General features: G+C 39.2%; 1 protein-coding gene across 4 annotated transcripts in view; it reads right to left on the bottom strand.

Annotated features, from left to right (window-relative positions):
- Positions 1-17,977, bottom strand: part of CENPJ (centromere protein J) — a 49,507-nt gene extending 31,530 nt beyond the window's left edge. For 2 of the 4 annotated variants that reach the window (XM_055317315.1, XM_055317317.1), the window contains exons 1-7: positions 17,874-17,946; positions 12,240-12,749; positions 11,579-11,702; positions 5,085-5,384; positions 2,942-3,053; positions 2,012-2,114; positions 252-1,884 (exon numbers count right to left, since the gene is read on the bottom strand). In XM_055317315.1, coding sequence (XP_055173290.1) covers positions 252-1,884; positions 2,012-2,114; positions 2,942-3,053; positions 5,085-5,384; positions 11,579-11,702; positions 12,240-12,683 — 2,716 coding nt within the window. In that variant the 5' untranslated portion in view covers positions 12,684-12,749; positions 17,874-17,946. Of the gene's footprint in view, positions 1-251; positions 1,885-2,011; positions 2,115-2,941; positions 3,054-5,084; positions 5,385-11,578; positions 11,703-12,239; positions 12,750-17,873 lie in introns of all 4 variants that reach the window. The other 2 variants (XM_055317316.1, XM_055317318.1) reach the window with 2 other exon arrangements.
- Positions 17,978-19,986: the final 2,009 nt, after the last annotated feature.

The following is a 19,986-nucleotide window of genomic DNA, read 5'->3' as shown; positions in this document are numbered from 1 at the left end:
AAAATAAAATTGAATAAATAAATAAATCCTTAAGAATAAGGCATAGGCTTAAATTTGAAAAATCTGAAATCACAATGCATCCCAACCTTTTATTCTAGTGACTATTATTTAGATCTACAAAACAAATCAAATCACCTAATTACGCTACTGAGCAATGAGAAAGATTAGGATTTTAAGCATTCTGACAGCAGACTGATAAGGTAAATGTGAAATTTATAACATCCCAATACCTATTTTATAATGCTGCTTACCAGGTGGTTGGTCTTGACTTGGGTTTAACTTGGGTTCATTTCCTAAGTGTGAACCTGCTTTTGGTTTCAATTTCAAAGCAGGGAAGAATTTCATCATGAGATCCGATGTAGGAGGAGGGCTTGTGCTCCTACTGGGTTTGTTCAAGTCTTCTCCCTTTTTGACTGGTGCAACTTTCCTTTTTATTGTTTTGTCCAATACACATATTTCATCCTTAGGGTAGGCTGCTTGAGGAGTCCCATAAATGGCCTCATTCCCAAGAACAGCATCCTGTTTAAATGAATTCTCTTCCAGGTCAGTCCAAGTTCTTTCATCGTCAAAGTCAATTTCACTTGTACTTATGGATGAAGGTCTTCTTGAGGACTCAGAAACTTTGTTTTTCAAGCTTTCTATAATGACAGACTCATCGCTACTGTAATCTTTATCTGACAGATCTAAATCAACATCTCTCTTTTTATCATCTTCTTGAGTCCCAGCATCCCTAAAAGGCCCCTTACCATCACAGACTTGTGGACTATCTTCCCTGCTGCTGAAACCCCTCTCTTTATCCTCAGTTGATGGCTTTATGGTAACGTCAAGTTGCTCCTCAGAGTCTGTGCTACTGTCACTCTCCATGACACCTTCATCATTGCTCACATTCCACTGAGTCTGGTTTTCAGAAGTGCTCATTTGGAATACTCTCCTACTGACTTCACAGGACTGTTCCCTGTATCCTTCAGGTGAGAATGCTGAATCAGGTTGGTCAGGTGTGATTTCACATTCATCCTCATTTCCAGGTTCTGTACAGTCTGGGGCCTCACTGTGGTTACACTGAGTAACAGGATCCAGTGTCCCCATCTCCTGCTGTAGTACAGCTTTGACAGGGGTGGAAGACAGCTGGTGACCTTTGCAGATCTGCTGGTCCCTCTCTAAGATCTTCAGTACAAATGAGGAATTACTGGAAAACGATATTTCATCAGCAGCTTGTTCCAAAAACAAAAATTCATCTAACTCCAAATTTTCCTTTTCCTTTTCTCTTTCCCAATTCTCTAACTTTTTCTGAAGAGAAATATCAAGAGAAGATTCTGACTTTTTCAAGGTCTCATTTTTGGGGCTACTAGAAGACTTGCAGCTGACCAGTCCTGCCGAAAGAGGAAGTTTGTCTTTACCTTGTGTCTTATTCCAGACTTTGCAACCAATATCATAAGGTTTTGCACACTCGGGTACATTTTCTCTATTATTAGACTCAACTTTTTTTTCTTGTTTGATCTGGTCTCTAAACTGCCCATCACATTTCTTCCCTCCTGGTATTTTCAATCCTGATGGAGGAAGACTTCTCCTGTTACTATTCTTAAGCACTTTTGGCTTCTGATTGAGTGTGACAAAACCACTCTTGGCTCTACCTTTATTGCTCTTTTTAATGGGAGGGTTCTCTGTACACAGTTCCTTATTTATAAGAGCAGTTTTCCGCTGGAATTGTTGTCTATCCATTTTAAACAGAGGTTGGTCCTCTGAAATGCTCTGATTAGTCACTAGTTTACTTTCTCTCCCTTTCTGAGACTTAGATTTAGCATTAGTAAATCTAGCTAAACCTTCTCCTCGTTTCAAGAATGGTTGTTTTGGTTTTGCTTTGATTAGGAATGACCCTTCTGCTTCCTAAAATAGAGAAAAATATTTGAATTAATTCTGTATATCCAAGTTATCTCAAAGTTATTTTTAACACAAACTATAAACAAATCTCTAAAGCCTTAGCTAACTTAATCAGAATAGTGGAAATGCCTACCCTTAGCTGTTTTCGTTTCAGTTCTTGCTCTTCCAGTCGAATTTGTTCTTCTAAGTAGTCTTCAAATGTCTGTTTCCTTTCTCTGATAGCAGCTTTAATAGGTCTAATCATAAAAATAAAATTATTGAATATGCAAATAAAGATGTGAATATCTGACAGTTAGTGTGCCTGACACAGACACCCTTAACTACACTACGAACTAACCTTTATCAAAGTCACAGACCCCCCCTCTAAGAATCCAATGAAAGCTATAATCCCACTCCATCTCCCAAAATACATAAACATACAACACTCTACACATGATTTAAAAAAAAATCTTCTGAAGTCCATACAATGCCTGTAAACTAACTTTTGAAATAACATATTCATTGTATCACTTTAAAATAATTTTTAATAGTTCATCAAATATCCACCTTTAAGAAGCCTTGACAATCTAAATAGAGCAATAATCAGAAATCATTTGCCTATCCATAACATATATTAAAATATTTCAAATATCTAAGAAAATAATAAACCTCAGTATTATTTTATGTGTTATAAGATTTTTAAATTCTGTAACCAAACTTACCTAATTATAATTTATAGGTGACAACAAAAGTGAGATTCAATATTAATTTGTTTCTGTCTTTGCCAAAACGGGATTTGCTTAACTATTTGAGAGAAGACTAATTTTATCCAGATTTTTTCTCTTTGGTGAAAAAACTGCTCAGTTCTTCCAATACAATGTCAAAGGTACTTGAACTAATGTATCTCCCCAACCGTTATCTGTTGCTAACAATGTGATAAGTCGTATCTTCAACATTATACTTAAAAGCATATTCAAACAAAAACAATAAAACCATGAGTATTTCAAAAAAAAATGTTCTATCTTAATAGCTGGCTATTACATTAAACTGTCACTTTTCTTATTCCTTCCAACATAGATGATACCTTTCTTCAATATTAGCCACTTCTGAAGAACCACCAATTTTTTTTACATTCTCATCATTCCCTTCCTGAATCGGTTCGGTCACTTTCTCCCAACATGGTAAAATATCTTCTCCTAGGATAAAAATTAGGAAAATTCAGTTCCAAAAGATAAAGAATAAAATCTTAAAACTTGAGAATTTTACAAGTTACTATGCTAAAAAAATATTTCTCAAAAGTAATGTTATACCAGGGTACCTGGGTGGCTCAGTCAGGTGGACAACCAACTCTTGATTTCAGCTCAGATCATGGTCTCAGGGTTGTAGGAGTGAGCCCCACAATGGGCTCCGTGCTTAGCAGGGAGTTGACCTCTCTCCCACTCTCTCTGTCCTTCCTTCCACCCCTTCACCCATACTCCCTCTCTGAAATAAATCAATCTTAAAAAAAAAAAAAGTAACATATGCCAAAGATTTTAGAACACTCAAGGATTTAATATGAGAAAAATAAACTATAAAACCCTAATTACATGACATTCTCCAAAAGGTTAATGTTATGAAAGTGTGGTCTTTTCTAAATTAAAAATGACTACAGAGCCCTAACAACAAAATGTAATAGATGAATTTGACTGGAACTTATTAAAAAAAAACCTTTAAAAGATATTTTTGGGATAATAGGAATTCTAAAATGGATTTGAGTATTACAGAATAGTATTGGGGCTGTACAGAAGGATGTTCTAATTTTTTACTTGATGCATGCTGAAATATTTAAAATGATATGTCTGCATGTTACTTGCAATGAAATGACTGAGCAAATCACATACAAATGTAGACAGAGATACAGAGGTAAGTATAAATATATATACACAATACAAATATATACAGAAAGTAAATATGGCAAAATATTAACTGTTGAATCAAGGTCTACTGCTAATCATTGCAGTGGACTTTTAAGTTTTCCGGATGTTCATCATTTTCCAAAATAAAAGATTAAGAGAGTATACTGTTTAAAAATATTTTGAAGGCATCAGATCTTCCATTCTAAGGAACTATTCTAAATTAGAAATAAATTATGCACAAAAGTGCTCAATCCTAAGTATAAGTAGTAAGTGTAGATACCTTGTCATATTTATATTTTTTATTACTCCACAAAGAACATATTCATGAAAACACCATTAAAATTGAAAATTAAATTTAAATTCAAAATATGAGAAACAACTCAGCCCTACTGCAGAGAATATTAAATACTGGTACATTACTTGACGACTAGCATAATGATGACAACATTAATATTATGGTTAGGGGGCAGCCTGGGTGGCTCAGCGGTTTAGCGCCACTTTCAGCCCAGGGCCTGATCCTGCATACCCAGGATCGAGTCCCACATCAGGGTCCCGGCATGGAGCCTGCTTCTCCCTCTGCCTGTGTCTCTGCCTCTCTCAGTCTCTAATGAATAAATAAATAAAATCTTAAAAAAAAAATTATGGTTATGAAGACTACAGAATGTACCATAACCATTTTCCATTTTCCATGTTGAGAGGGCAAAGAACACAATTATACAATATTCAGTTACAAAATGTAAAAAAAAAAAAAAAAGTGGAGGGGGGAGTGGGGCATAGAAAAAGCAGTTAAAAAAAAAAAAAAGAGACCAGAGGCAAATGCCCTGAGAGCTCCATGAGTTCAGATCATCAGACACTGCCAGTACTCTGGCAGGAACATGCTAGGTACTGGGATTACAGAGATGCAGTGAGGACAAATGGAATGTCCGGGGTTGGAGGGGATTTCTTTTCTGAATAATTAACTGCCATCACGAACCTATTTCCTACATTTCACATCTTCTATCATGTCCTCCTACCACCATCACCATGCACATTTTAAATTAACCTCAAACTATTTCTAAGCTCTCAAATTAAAATGGCATACAAGGAACTCACTACCTTGAAGACCCTGCACTATCCTGTGAGGTATGAAGTCAGCATGAGTACTGCAATTGTTCTTAGAAAAGTCACAAATTCTATGTCCAGTTCTATATCCAATCCAGGATCAGTGACTGTGCAACATGTAGGGGCTCAGAATTAAAGACACAGGGGACAAGAAAAAAAATGCAGAAAGGACTTATCTTAGCACACCTTGATAACACTGCTAATTAGATACAGAAGAGAGAAATAACTTACCTATAGAATGGTTATGGTTTTCTTCCTTCAGATCATTTTTTTTCACAAGTGCTTCTTGATACTGTGCCTCACAAAACAAACTGAGAGAAGCACCACTTTTTGAAGTTAAAACAAAATCTGGATGAGTAGTTCTACAGAAGTTGTTTTGTTCATCAGCTAAAACACTGGAAGTGTGCATTTTTTCTTGGGTTTGATTCTGATGGATATATGATGGTAAGAAGGGTGTGTTTTTCTCTAGGGTGGTTGGACTTCCTGGAGATGTGTACTTCTGGCTCTGATCATCAGGCAGTAGGGTTAAACCTTGCAATTAAAAAAGTCATTAAAACTATTAACTTTCTAGAATATTTTCTTTTCTGTTAGTGATCCCTACTCACCAGGTTTTCTCCAAAGTGAAAAAAGTGTTTTTTTTCTTTATTAGGAAACACTCTCCAACAAAATCATGACATTTTAAAAGTCTAAAAATGACTCTTGCATAATTTTAATTAAGGGTATATTTATACTACAATTCATGTGCAGACAGCGGATACCTGGCAGAGCTGCAGTACTGCAAATTCTGGAAGGCATCATTCATGTTCCATCTATAAGAAACACTGCTGGAATTGTCAACTCTGCAACCCCATGACAAACACAGAGAGCACCAATGCAGATGGCTACAAATGATCTGAATAGTTCCTAATGACAACTGCCCTGTGTCACAGCCTTGAAAAACAACTTTCCTCTAGATTACTGTTAACATTTTGGTATCTTCAGGTGGTAGAATTATGGATGACTTTTCTGTTTTGTACATTTCTGTAGTTTCTAAATTTCCTGTATTACTTCTAGACTGTTTTTTTTTTTTAGTCTCTGCTTTTGAAATAAACAGAGATTCTTCTTCTATATATCTCTAATTTCTTTATATATATATATATATATATATATAATTTTTAATTCTTGAATGGTAGATGGCAAATCTCCATCCTACCTGCTGTACCATCCCCTTGAAATCCTGCCACTATACCTCTCTCATCCTAGAATGTCTCAACAAAATTTAGAAGTGAGGGCAACCTGGCTGGCTCAGGCAGTAGAGCATGTGACTCTTGCTCTCAGGATTGGGAGTTCAACCCCACATGATTGTAGATATTACTTAAAAATAAAACCTTTAGCAGCGCCTGGATGGCTCATACCCATCTGCCTCACCTCCAGCCCACAAATAAAACTGGAAATCAGGTAGGTCCTGATTATCAGGTTTGACCTCCTTTCCTTTACAATAATACTCTCCCTATCCAAATATTTTTGACTAATAGTCATCCCACTTCAGACTGAAGATGGCTTTGATAAAAGTGCAATAGCCCAAGGTAGCAGTTCTCAAACTGTATGGTCTGCAAACCCCTGAAGGTTTCTAAGATTCTTTCACAGCATCTACCAGGTCAAATCTATTTTCATAAAATATAAAGATAGTATTTGCCTTTTTCACTTTGCCAACACATGCACTGATGATTCAAGAACAAAATGGAAGTTCCTGGTGTCTTCACTCAAAAGCAGGACAGCAGCACCCAACTGTGCTAGCAGTCACTGTGTGAGTCACCACCAGGCACTTGCAGTTAAAAACAAAGAAAGAAAAGAAAAAACAGTTTTCCTTAAGAATGTCCTAGGTAAAGTTACAAAAATTATTAATTTTTTAATTGAATTTTAACTTGAGTACACATCTTTTGAACATTGTATTGGGCAAAACAAAAAGTATACATAAATCACTTCTGCTACAAACCAAGACATGGCTGTGTCATTTTTTGAGTTGTAAGCTCAACTAACAACTTCTCTCAAAGAACATCATTTTTACTTGAAACTTGGTACTTGGCAGATAGATATTTCCACAAAAATGAAACAAGTGAGCTAGTTACTTCAAGGAAAATAACTGACAGTATTTGTTAAGAACGGTAAAATTTGAACTTTCAAGTACAAATGAGAACTCATTAAATATGTCTACCACTATGGGCTTAACAGCTTCATAATACTTCAGGCCTTTTATGATGAGATCTGTAGTGTACTAATGGATATAATTTTTTTGATATTACAGTATTTTAAAGACCCAAATAACTCAGTGAACCACTATTTTCCATGTAACCAAAGCACAATTTTATCAGATCATGCATGATAAAAGAATCATTCAAAATGCCAAGATATAAAAAAAAAAAAAGCCAAGATATTCAATGTATTTTATGTAACAGAGTATAAAAAAGTGCGTTAGTATTGTTTCAGACTCTATACTGTGAATCACCACTAAGAAACGGCCACTTGTTAGATTTGGGTGTACCATCAAAGAAATAACCACAAGTACCTGAAAAGGCTATTACAGTACTCCTCTTTCCTTTTTCCAATTAAACACCCATGTGAAGCTGAATTTTTTTTTCACATACTTCAAGCAAAACAATGTAACTTAAGAGGTTGAACACAGAAGCAGATAGAAGCTGAGCTCTTTTAAGACAGAAGTTAAAAAGAGATTTTCAAAAATATAAAACTCTGCCATTCTTCTAATTTTTTAGAGAAGCCTTTTCATTAAAAAATGTTAACCAAAGAGTTAAAGGATCTATACCCTAAAAACTACAGAACACTTCTGAAAGAAATTGAGGAAGACACAAAGAGATGGAAAAATATTCCATGCTCATGGACTGGAAGAATTAATATTGGAAAAATGTCCATGTTATCCAGGGCAATTTACACATTTAATGCAATCCCTATCAAAATACCATGGACTTTCTTCAGAGGGTTGGAACAAATCACCTTAAGATTTGTGTGGAATTAGAAAAGACCCCGAATAGCGAGGGGAATATTAAAAAAGAAAACCAGAGCTGGGGGCATCACAATGCCAGATTTCAGGTTGTACTACAAAGCTGTGGTCATCAAGACAGTGTGGTACTGGCACAAAAACAGACACATAGATCAATGGAACAGAATAGAGAACCCAGAAGTGGACCCTGAACTTTATGGTCAACTAATATTCAACAAAGCAGGAAAAACTATCTACTGGAAAAAAAAGACACTCTCTTCAATAAATGGTGTTGGGAAAATTGGACATCCACATGCAGAAGAATGAAACTAGACCATTCTCTTACACCATACACAAAGATAAACTCAAAATGGATGAAAGATCTAAATGTGAGACAAGAATCCATCAAAATCCTAGAGGAGAACACAGGCAACACCCTTTTTGAACTTGGCCACAGCAACTTCTTGCAAGATACATCTATGAAGGCAAGGGAAACAAAAGCAAAAATGAATTATTGGGACTTCATCAAGATAAAAAGCTTCTGCAAAGCAAAATAGTTAACAACACTAAAAGACAACCTACAGAATGGGAGACGATATTTGCAAATGACATATCAGTAAAGGGCTAGTATCCAAGATCTATAAAGAACTTACTAAATTCAACATCCAAGAAACAAACAATCCAATCATGAAATGGGCAAAGACATGAACAGAAATCTCACAGAGGAAGACATAGACATGGCCAACATGCACATGAGAAAATGCTCTGCATCACTTGCCATCAGGGAAATACAAATCAAAACCACAATGAGATACCACCTCACACCAGTGAGAATGGGGAAAATTAACAAGACAGGAAACAACAAATGTTGGAGAGGATGTGGAGAAAGGGGAACCCTCCTGCACTGTTGCTGGGAATGTGAACTGGTGCAGCCACTCTGGAAAACTGTGTGGAGGTTCTTCAAAGAGTTAAAAATAGATCTGCCCTATGACACAGCAATCGCACTGCTGGGGATTTACCCCAAAGATTCAGATACAGTGAAACGCTGAACACCTGCATGCACCCCAATGTTTATAGCAGCAATGTCCACAATAGCCAAACTGTGGAAGGAGCCTCAGTGTCCATCAAAAGATGAATGGATAAAGAAGATGTGGTTTATGTATACAATGGAATATTACTCAGCCATTAGAAACGACAAATACCCACCATTTGCTTTGACGTGGATGGAACTGGAGGGTATTATGCTGAGTGAAATAAGTTAATTGGAGAAGGACAAACATTATATGGCCTCATTCATTTGGGGAATATAAAAAATAGTGAAAGGGAATAAAGGGGAAAGGAGAAGAAATAAGTGGGAAATATCAGAAAGGGACACAGAACATGGAAGACTCCTAACTCTGGGAAACGAACAAGGGGTGGTGGAAGGGGAGGTGGGCAGGGGGTGGGGGTGACTGGGTGGCAGGCACTGAGGTGGACACTTGACAGGATAGCACTGGCAATGTTATTCTGTATGTTGACAAATTGAACACCAATAAAAAATGTATTAAAAAAATAAAAATAAATAAAAAATGAAGGGAATAAAATGAAAGGAGAAAAAAAATGAGTGAAAATAGCAGTGAGGGTGACAAAACATGAAAGACACCTAACTCTGGCAAACGAGCAAGGGGTAGTGGAAAGGGAGGTGGGCAGAGGGTTGGGGTGACTCGGTGATGGGCACTGAGGGGGACACTTGGCGGGATGAGCACTGGGTGTTATGCTCTATATTGGCAAATTGAATTCCAATAAAAAAAAAAATTTTGAAAAAAAAAATGTTAGCTATGGCAGCCCGGGTGGCTCAGCAGTTTAGCACCGCCTTCAGCCCAGGGCATGATCCTGGAGTCCGGGGATTGAGTCCCACATCGGGCTCCCTGCAGAGAGCCTGCTTCTCCCTCTGCCCCTCTCTCTCTCTGAATAAATAAATAAAATCATGAATAAATAAATAAAATCTTAAAAAAAAATGTTATGAAAAACTCCTAACTCTGGGAAACGAGCTAGGGGTGGTGGAAGGGGTGGTGGGCAGGGGGTGGGGGTGACTGGGTGACAGGCACTGAGGTGGGCACTTGACGGGATGAGCACTGGGTGTTATTCTATATGTTGGCAAATTGAACACCAATAAAAAATAAATTTATAAGATTAAAAAAATAATAAAATAAAATAAAAAATTTTTAAAAAAATGTTAGCTATGGAGTGCCTGGGTGGCTCAGTAGTTGAGCATCTGCCTTTGGCTCAGGTAGTGATCCCAGGTTCCTGGGATAGAGTCCCACAGTGCTCAGCAGGGAGTCTGCTTCTCCCTCTCCCTCTGTCTGCCACTCCCTCTGCTTGTGCTGTCTCTGCCAAATAAATAAAATCTTAAAAAAAAAATGTTAGTTATGATAACATGTAACTGGTTATTATTTTAAGTGAATTAGTTCTTAAATTTCTCCATTTTAATTTCTGATACAGTAAATATCAACAGCTATAGCCCATATAACAAATGCTCTCTGGGGTCCTTAGTAATATAAGAGTATTAAGTGGTCCTGAGACCAAACTATGAAAACCACTGCCCTAAAAGCAATGTTCTATAACTGATTAGGGTTAGTTGTTATATTAAGAACACTGAAATCTGCTTTCCTATTGCTCTACCATAGTGCTATATCTATCACAGGTTGTTATTTAAATGATCCTGATTATCCTCTTTATGTATTACATAGGAACCCTGAACCATTCAACTAGTTCAAGACACACACTATGTTCTCTATATTTGCTTAGATAAACATCCTATTCTCTAAACCATTCTTCATTTGGTACATTTCTCATTACTACTACTACTACCAATCCCCAAATCCCATCCAGCTACACTTCACACACTCCTCTGCCAATGTCTTTTCTTCTCTGTATTCTCAATTCCCAGTGCAACCTCTGAACAGAACAGGCACTTTTCCTAAATCAGTAGTGTGTCTCTTAAAGGTTGCCCTGAGAAGCAAACACACTGCTCCAGATCTAAACTGTGGGACACAATCCATTAGTAATTTTATCATCAGAATCACAACTGGCATTTTTTTTAATGACCAAGAATAGGATAAAATAAATAGAAAATATCCTTGCTACATGCCAGGCTCACCAATAAGGACTGATTTATGAAATTTCTTTGAAATTATGAGTTTAAATGTTTTTGTTATAATGTGGGATGGTCAAACAACTTTTAAAACCACTGTTCTAGATCACATTCAACAGGTTTATTTTCTCCTGATAATCCTGTCATTCTATCTTGTAATTGATCTAGCATACAACAAAACAATTCTGTCATCTACCACCATAGAAAACATCTTTGGTGTGGTTCTTCTGCTCAGCAGAGTGGCTTCTATACATATTTAATTTATAAAAACCCCAAGGAGTTTTTTATTCTTCAGGCAAAGATTGTAAGCCAGGAACTCTGGGCCAAATTTGGCTGTAGATCTTTTATGCTGCTACATCTTCTTAAAATTTTAATATAAATAAATATGAATGCCTTTAAGCAGGACACACATGCTCCAGAATGGCACGGTTCCCACTTATCTCAATTATACAACACAACCACTATTTCACAATTCTCTACAAGGCCCCTAAAAAAACTGGAATTTACAGTATATGAGAGAGAAATGGTAGTAATAACCTGCCAAACATCTAAAGGTGAGAAATGTATGTAACTGTCCCCTGTTGTACTTAGTGAAGGCTCTAACTAAGCAAAAAATACCTGGGAGTGTGTGTTGCCCAGACACCATAGTAAGCAGCTTCTCTTGTTCTTCCATGAGTCTTTGTAGTTGCTCTAACTGCTGCCTCTTCAGCTGTTCCTGCTTCTTCTGTTGTACTTCTTTCAGCTTTTCAAACATAAAATTAATTTGATTAAACTCACTTTATATTTCTTTATGGATCTTTGCTCCTTATATTTATCTTAATCCCTCTACTCTTCCTTTTCATATCATCTCTGATAAAGAGTTTCAAAGAGAGATTACTAAGTAATATGCTACCAAAACTCCAAAATGCTATTTCTTTTGAAGGAAACCGTATCGACTGTCCCAATTAAGAAACAGAAAAAATCATTTGAATCCAAGGATTCTTAAAATAGGAAGGTATCCATACATTTATGATCAATTTTGTCCCCCTAATATTTGATCAACCATTTCTAATTTAGTTTTTACCAAATAAAACAGAAACTTAAAGACGTTGTGACCTCAAGTGTTGTATCTTACATATCAAACCTGTGATAATGTTCACATTAGACAAAAGGCAACATTTAGTATTTTGAGGATTTTACAGTAAAGGGAAAGAAATGAGAGGCTCTGAACAGGTGACTTTTCATCATCAACAGAAACTTGAAATAACGCAAATACATATTAGGCTGAATCTTGTTGTACCTGTTCAAGCTTTTTAAAAAGTGGGTCTTTATAGGCCACTTCTTTGCATTCACTCGAAAGATCTGAGATAAAGTCATTTTTGTTGTCTTCCCAGTGTCCAGGAGCATCTTGACATGCCACTATTTGTGGTCCTTCTTTAGTTAAAGGAAATACTGTATGTGTTTCAGGTTTATCTGACTGTTGTTTATAAGGGCTGTTAGACTCCAACTTCTGTTCTTCATGAAGTGAATCTTCTTCACTTATAAAGCTGAAGCTATTTGAAAAACATGAGGCTTTAACAGGAAACCTGGTAGAAATATTCACATTTGCTCGCTTTTCTTCATCTGCTTCCAAAATAGGAAATCCACGATTTAATATGACCCCAGCCCGAGAAGGATTGGTCATCCACTGGGTTAAGAAGCTCTGCCCACTGTTTAACTCGGAAGAGGTTGGCATCAGGAACATTTTAGTTCAATGACACTATTATATTTAAATGATGTAAAAGCTAGAAGAGCTATTAATTTCCAAAACCTGTAGAAAGAAGATTCCAACAAAAAGCAATGGTTAAAGCTATTCTATGAAAACTTGAACTAGCACAAAAATCTACTGAATATTTCAAATACAAAGACTGCAACCAGTTAGGCATTAAGCTATGTGGTTTCTTTTAAGTCTTAAAAACATCCAAATTGAGTGAATCAAAAACCCAAGTTCCCTTCTAATCATTTGATTACTGATGATTTTATATAAGTACTAAATCAGTTGACCTAACACTCTGGGAGTTAAAGTACCTTCTAAGTTGTTTGATTACCAAAAGCCACAATCACTATCAAATGTTACCCATATTAAACACTTCCATGCTTTGGGCCCTAGTCCAACATGGCTTCTTTGTCCAACTGGGGAACCCATGTTTTCTCTAGTTACAAAGGTCACCACCGTCCCCACTGCTTCACTGGCACGGTTTCTCACTTTGTCTTACTGCCTCATTCCCCTTCTAACCCCTTGCCCACCAAGCAGTCCCTCATCTGTATTCCCAGAGGTCTCTGACATCACTATTTTGGCATTCATCTCAGTATTAGTGGTACTTTGCTTTTGTGTTTATAATCTACCAAGCTGTCAGTTCTTTGAAGATATAGTCACCTGCATTTTCATCTATGCCTAGCACCATCCATTCCTGACAAACAGAAGAAATTTTATAGATGTTTGTTAATATTAAGTTATAATTAAATCAGAACTAAGGTTGTATTATTGAAAATAAATTCAGTATTATAAAGTATTTGTGCTCATTCAATGTTCAACAGTAAAAATTACATTGGTTCATATCATAGGACAACTACTGTCTATGAATCACACCCTAAAATAACCAAATTCCTCATGTAAGTCAGTCACTGTGCAATAAACTTAAATGGCCACCACACAGAAGATAAGCTCTTCCTCCTCTGTATGATTGATTTTACTCAATGAATATTCATTGAGTTCTTACTTTGTGCCACTTTAGTCACTAGGCATATAGCAGTTAATAAGTCAGAATCTAGTGGAGAAAATACATGCATATAAAAGTAAATTATACAGTATGTTATACAGTAATAACTGTTAAGGAGTTAAAACTACGTGGAGGAAGGAGATTTGCAAGTCCAGATAAGGTAGACAGGGAGCCCTCCTTTAGGAGATAAACTTAAAGACCTGGTGGAGGAAGGACAAGGAGCAGCTATGAGAGGCAGAGTAAGACCCAGCCTTCACATTGAAAACCTTCATTTGCAGGATGCCCCTACCTATTCTTACAGCCCCATTACTGCCAACTACCTTGAATTCTTCAGCATTTATCTCTTTGTGTTTAAACTTATTTACATCAGTCACCATGAGAAGGACCTGGCTCCTAAGCCACCCTTTACCTTTACCTCTAATACTCTGATGTCCATGCACATGCCTATTCCATCTCCATCCCTAAAGTCCATCACTAGCAAAATCTCCTATTATCGTCAACCTCATCTCAACTTCCTGAGAACACTTCTTCCGACAGAGCCCATACTCTGTACCATGGGCCTGGAAGTAGATATGTGTTTTCCTTATTGCCCTTTTTTGCCTCTAGAGGATTCTCCTTCCCCCACCATAAACACCAACAAATTTTGAACCTGATATGATCTAACTATATCATCTACTAGTTCTCCTTTATCATCTACCAAAACTCCTTAGGTCACCAGGGTCCTCCCCTTCATTCCTTAACATTTTCTGGCTGAGCAAATGGAAGAACAATGTTGCCATTAACCGAAATGGAAAAAACTGGGGATGAAACAGGTTTGGGGGAATGAAAGATCAGAGTTGAATTTCAGACATTTTAAGACATTCTAGTCACCACCATATAGGCAGCGGGACACACAAGAATGGGATTCATGGATGAAGCCAACGCTGTGAAGTATAAATATGAGTATCCTTAGGATACAGAAGATAGTTAAAGCCTTGACACTGGGTGAGGTCATTAAGTGACTAAGGGTAGACAAAAGAGAGAAGATGCAGAAAGTACAGCGTCCTTGCGGCTAAGTGAAAAAAATGTTTGTTTTTTTTTTTAAATTTTATTTATTTATGATAGGCACACAGTGTGAGAGAGAGAGAGGCAGAGACATAGGCAGAGGGAGAAGCAGGCTCCATGCACTGGGAGCCCGACGTGGGATTCGATCCCAGGTCTTCAGGATCGCGCCCTGCACCAAAGGCAGGCGCTAAACCGCTGCGCCACCCAGGGATCCCCTGAAAAAGATGTTTTAAGGAAAAAAGAGATGTGTTAAATGCTGTTAAGAGATGAAGGGTGAGGAGAACTGAGAACAGACTATGGAATTGAGCAAAGTAAAGGTCATAACTTCAATGAGAGCAGCCTGGGGGAAGAGGAAGGCTGCAAAAGCTTGAATGGAGGGAATACATACAAGAATGAGAAACTGAGGACAACTAACTCTTTCCAGGAGTTTTGTTATAAAGGGAAGGAAATAAATATGACAGTAGCTGAACAGGGAAGCATGGTGAAGAAAGATTTTTTAAGACAAGAGAAATAAAAGCATGTCTGTAGGTTGAGGAGGATGGAGAAAGGAAAGAATTACTATAACCATGTCTCTAAGGGGAGAAATGAGAAAGAACCAAAAGACAGTGTCATATGCCTGTAAATTGTTTTAAATACTTGAGCCTTTTTCTTGGTGGGGGGTGGGGAGGGTGCGAAGACAAGATGAAGAAAAAGCCTTACATTTCCGTTTCTTCATTGGGTGGATTGGATGCTTACAGGGTTTTTCTTGTAACATTTATAAGTGCTGCTTACATCACTGAACAACAACAACAAAAATAATAATGGAGTAGCTGTTGCCCTTCTCGGGTTGTGTGTACAGTACATGTGGAATAAAAAAGGGAACTGTTTTCACAAGCTGTTCTTTGTTTCGTAATTGGATCCACCAGGCCCGTAGCTACCCCTGTTGCACTGAGCTTGCCAGTGGGACTGTCAGGAGCGTCCTGTGATACACTTTGTTGGTTGTTGTTGCAGAAGACTGAACTGTTTTTGGAATATTTAACAATTACATAAACAGAGTCAAGTGTTTTCCAATGTGGTTGTCCGGTTTTTATGGCCTTGCTGTGTACTTTCCCTCTTTTTGACAGTAAACTTCTGCCTATGGCTTACAGTTTGACATTTAATTTAATAATAATTCATTATTAATTAATTAATTTATTTATTTAACTAAGTTTGACATATTAATTTATTACAGTTTGAACTTCCTTCCCGCGGGAGGGAAGACTTCATGTTGTTTATTGCCAGTTTTTTGTTTACTTTTCAGGTTTGTACAAGGTTTAATAATAAAAACAAAGTTTTTTGGCTAAAAAAACAAAAACAAACAAAAAAAGTGTCATTTTATTAAAACTGGATTCAATGGAATTTTAAAACAAGAGACTGCTGATTCCCTTGTTGCTTTGTTGCGTATAATGGCATACATAACTGTGCTCCATTTTCTGAAGTAGAATCCTGAAATAGTGTCACGGGTACAGTTGTTAAAACTGTTCAATTCAAAAAAAAAAAAACCGTTCAATTCGTATATGCAAATACTATGAATCATCAGTTTGTAGAACTGCTCAGAGAAAAACATGACAAAAGGAATGCTCGCAAAACTATTCAATAAACAAAGACCAAAGTGACAGCGTGATTTTTCTCACTGCTGTCCCAGTCTGAGAACCACAGCTGTTCACTTATTTTTAAAAACTGCTACTACAAAAAACATGGATGAGTAATGTTGAGCCCAAGTCTCAACAAATTCATACTGTCTCCCTTTAATACGAAGTTCAAGAATAGGCAAAATAAATTTCTAAGAACAGAAGTCAGACTCATGGTTATCTAGCTTGCTGGGGTTAGCACTGACTGAGAAGAGGCTTCTGCCCTCAGGATTGATAGGGAGTGTTATTATCTTTACCTGCTGGTGATTACACCGGGGTATACACTTGGGTAGTACACTTAAGATCAGGGCAGTTTACTGAGTATCTGTCTTTGCTGAATAATTTTTAGAAATCTGTTCTCGGCAAATTAATTCTAATTATTTTTTAGTTGAAACCCTGTCTAAAAGGTAACAACTTTTCACCAAAATCAACTTAGTAATGTATGTTAAATTCAAAAGACTTCAGCAGGAAAATTTGAAATCCAGATTTAGGAAGGACACAAGCTACAAGGTTATCTTGTGACATCAAAAACTAGACAAGTTCCCTACTAGGCTAAAAAGTCCAAGTATGGTTGTGTTGCAGAGCTCAAGACATCTTCATCTTAAAACAAACCACTTAAAAACAAGCAGCTCTATTCCTTCAATTTCATGAATATGATTCTCAAAGTGTATTTACTGTCAGCATGAAGAATAAAAATACTGTTTCACTTTAACCCGCTTATTATTAATATTAAGGCCTTGCTAATAGGAACACATATATACAGCAAAATGCCTCGAGAGGATTAGGATGCGGACTCGGATTTTTTAGATACGAAGATGTGTGTGAAACCAAGTCACAGCCTCGCTACCCCAGAGCGCTACGTAAACATTCTTAGAGCAGTCTGGAGGGATTAATGCTCTGCATCCTGGCAGGAAAAAGAGGACTCGAGCAATTAATTCCAAGTCACCCTTCGACCGTTTAACTAGCCGGTTTAGGAGATGACTTGTCAGTCTCCCAAAACGCAGGTCCTCGAAAACCGCGAATCCACAGTAAACCCTTAAAAGACTGCTCTTGCCTGATGGCCATCGGTGACCGCCGGGCCCGACGACGGAAAGCAACGGCCCTCCGCACTGTGTGCCCGAGCCGGCCGTGCCCCCAGCGATCCTGGACAGCACACCTGAAGGCGGCGAGAGCCCCTGAAGGGCGGCGAGAGCCCCTGAAGGCGGCGAGAGCCGAGAGCCCCTGAAGGGCGGCGAGAGCCCCTGAAGGCGGCGAGAGCCGAGAGCCCCTGAAGGGCGGCGAGAGCCCCTGAAGGGCGGCGAGAGCCCCTGAAAGGCAGGCTCCGCACAAACTGCGCCGAGCTGGGCCGCACACCGACCCGGCGCGGGCCGCCGCCGCCCTCGTCCCGCCGGCCAGCCCTCCCACACACAGCCGGCACACAGGGACGCCATGCTGCAAACACACCCCCCCGCGCCCCCCGGGCTCCTTCCATCCACAAATTACCGCTCCGCCGTCCCTCGGCCTCTCAGTCCACTCAAACCACAGTAAGAACCACCACTGCACTTACGAACGAGCCGCCACAATCGCCGCCTCGGGCTGGAGTCCCGCCCCCAAGGCCGGCTCCGCCCCCGGCGCGAGGGCTCCTGGGAAATGTAGTCTCCACCCCCCCCTCTGCACTTGCGCGCGGGCCCCGGAGGACTCACGCAAACTACCATTCCCAGCTGGGTCACCGCGGCGGACATTACGTAAGGGATTCACGGCGAGGCGCCTTCCGCCTGGGCGGCGGGCTTGTGGCTGGAGTCTGCGGGCGGCTGGGCGGGCGGGAAAAACCGTCCCTGGAGCGAGCTTCCGTGACAGAGCGGAGCTGTTCCCTGCGCGGCTCCCGCCCCGCCCTGAGGACCGAGGAGCGCGCCTCTGCGAGAAGGCGGTCTCCGTGTTCCTAGGAGAGCAGGGGACGCCGAGACGCAGGGCTGACAGTACGGACCGGCCCTGGCGGCTGTGGCGGGGTCGGACGGCCCCGCGCGCCTTCCGGCAGAGGTAGCCGGTGAGAATGCGCCCCCCTCCTCGTGCGGACGGTGCGTGGTCGGGCTCTGCCTGCCCGCTCCCTGTTTGAACTCCTCGGACGCTGCAAGTGCGCAGTTCGGGGGCTGTGTCCTTGATTGGCCCACAGAGAAGTGGGGCTGGACGAGGCTCCGCGGCTTACGGATAACTGAAAAGCGCTTTCACAGAGATGTGCCCCGCCCCCAAAACTGCTGTGCTAACTACTTAAAAAACACTTTCCCTAAAGGTTTTGAATTTGCTTTTTTAAAAAATTTCCCTTATGAACAAGGAAACCAAAGCCCAAGACTTTCGAGATCACACAACTATTTAAGATGCTTTATGAGGGTCCATGTGCTCTTCTTCCTTTTTACTGTCTTTTGGCTTGAAAAGGCATGCCCAAAAGTTTCACTGCTTCTCCTAAAACCTGTATCTTTTCCGATAGTCACCATATCCTCTATTTCATGCCCGTATTTTCCTACTGTATTTCTATTCTAACGTGGCATGTGGTACCATACTGGTTGTTGTTAATGAATGAGTCTCTTACCGCACCCAAGTCTTAACTGGTTGTTGAATCAAGGTACTAATATAGAAGTGTTCACCTGTAGCCCAGGTAATTCTCAAAACTGCTCACTAAATGTGAAGGGTCCTCAAAATCCATCACAAGGTAGAAGGGGTAGGAGGGAGGGACTTCCAGCTTCTGTTTCGCCAGACTATCAAAGATTCAGCATCATCAGCTGCTCCTATCCTGCTGCATCTTCAAGTACTGCTGTAGAGAAAATTAGGCTAAGAGTTCCCATCCCATGGGTTTCAACCACAGATCACCCATTCTGATAAAATCCTTTATGCCATCACAGGAGGCAGGTTAAGAGCCCCTGCTCTGGAGTCAGGCAATCCTGAGGTCGAACCCTACCTTGGTGACTTACAAAACACTTTTTAATCTTTAGCACTCAACAAAACGGGGATGATAACAACAATACCCACCTCATAGAATCGTCAAGAAGATTAAAGATATATAAAAACAGCATAACACCTGCCTTGTAAAAAATTAAGCAACAGGAGGTGTTTTCACTTTTTAAAAAAGCACTTTAATGAGGTATGACTGACATGCCAAAAGCTATACACAGTTAATTTGACAACTTTTGGAGATAAGTATTCACCCATGAAACCATTATCACAATTTATACCATAAACCTATCCATCAAGGTGCTTTCATTTTTGTCATGACTTCAACTGTTGTTGAACTCATTTTGTCTATTAAAGCCCAGCTCTACAGGTCATGTCAAATGGTTTTGAAGACACAAAATAATGTCGTATTATTATCAAATTGTTTGGTAATAATATTATTTTAACATAGTTCATCTGGCTATAAAAGATGTTCAGAGAGTTAACAACTTTCCACTGTTGGGCTGTGGTGATAGTAGTGACTGCTCTGTTAAGAGAAGACAGAGTTGTAGGCCTGGTCAAAGAATGGTCCCCATGCTAGCATCACCCAGGCTAGAAAGGACGACACAGAGATTCAAGTATCCAGCCTCTAGGCAAAAGCAAGAAAACCTACAGCCCACTTTACCTATGGGGA

This window comes from Nyctereutes procyonoides, unplaced genomic scaffold (assembly GCF_905146905.1).
Source record: "Nyctereutes procyonoides isolate TBG_1078 unplaced genomic scaffold, NYPRO_anot_genome, whole genome shotgun sequence".
In the NCBI taxonomy this organism is placed as follows: Eukaryota; Metazoa; Chordata; class Mammalia; order Carnivora; family Canidae; genus Nyctereutes; species Nyctereutes procyonoides.
This window is presented reverse-complemented; position numbering and strand designations above follow the sequence as displayed.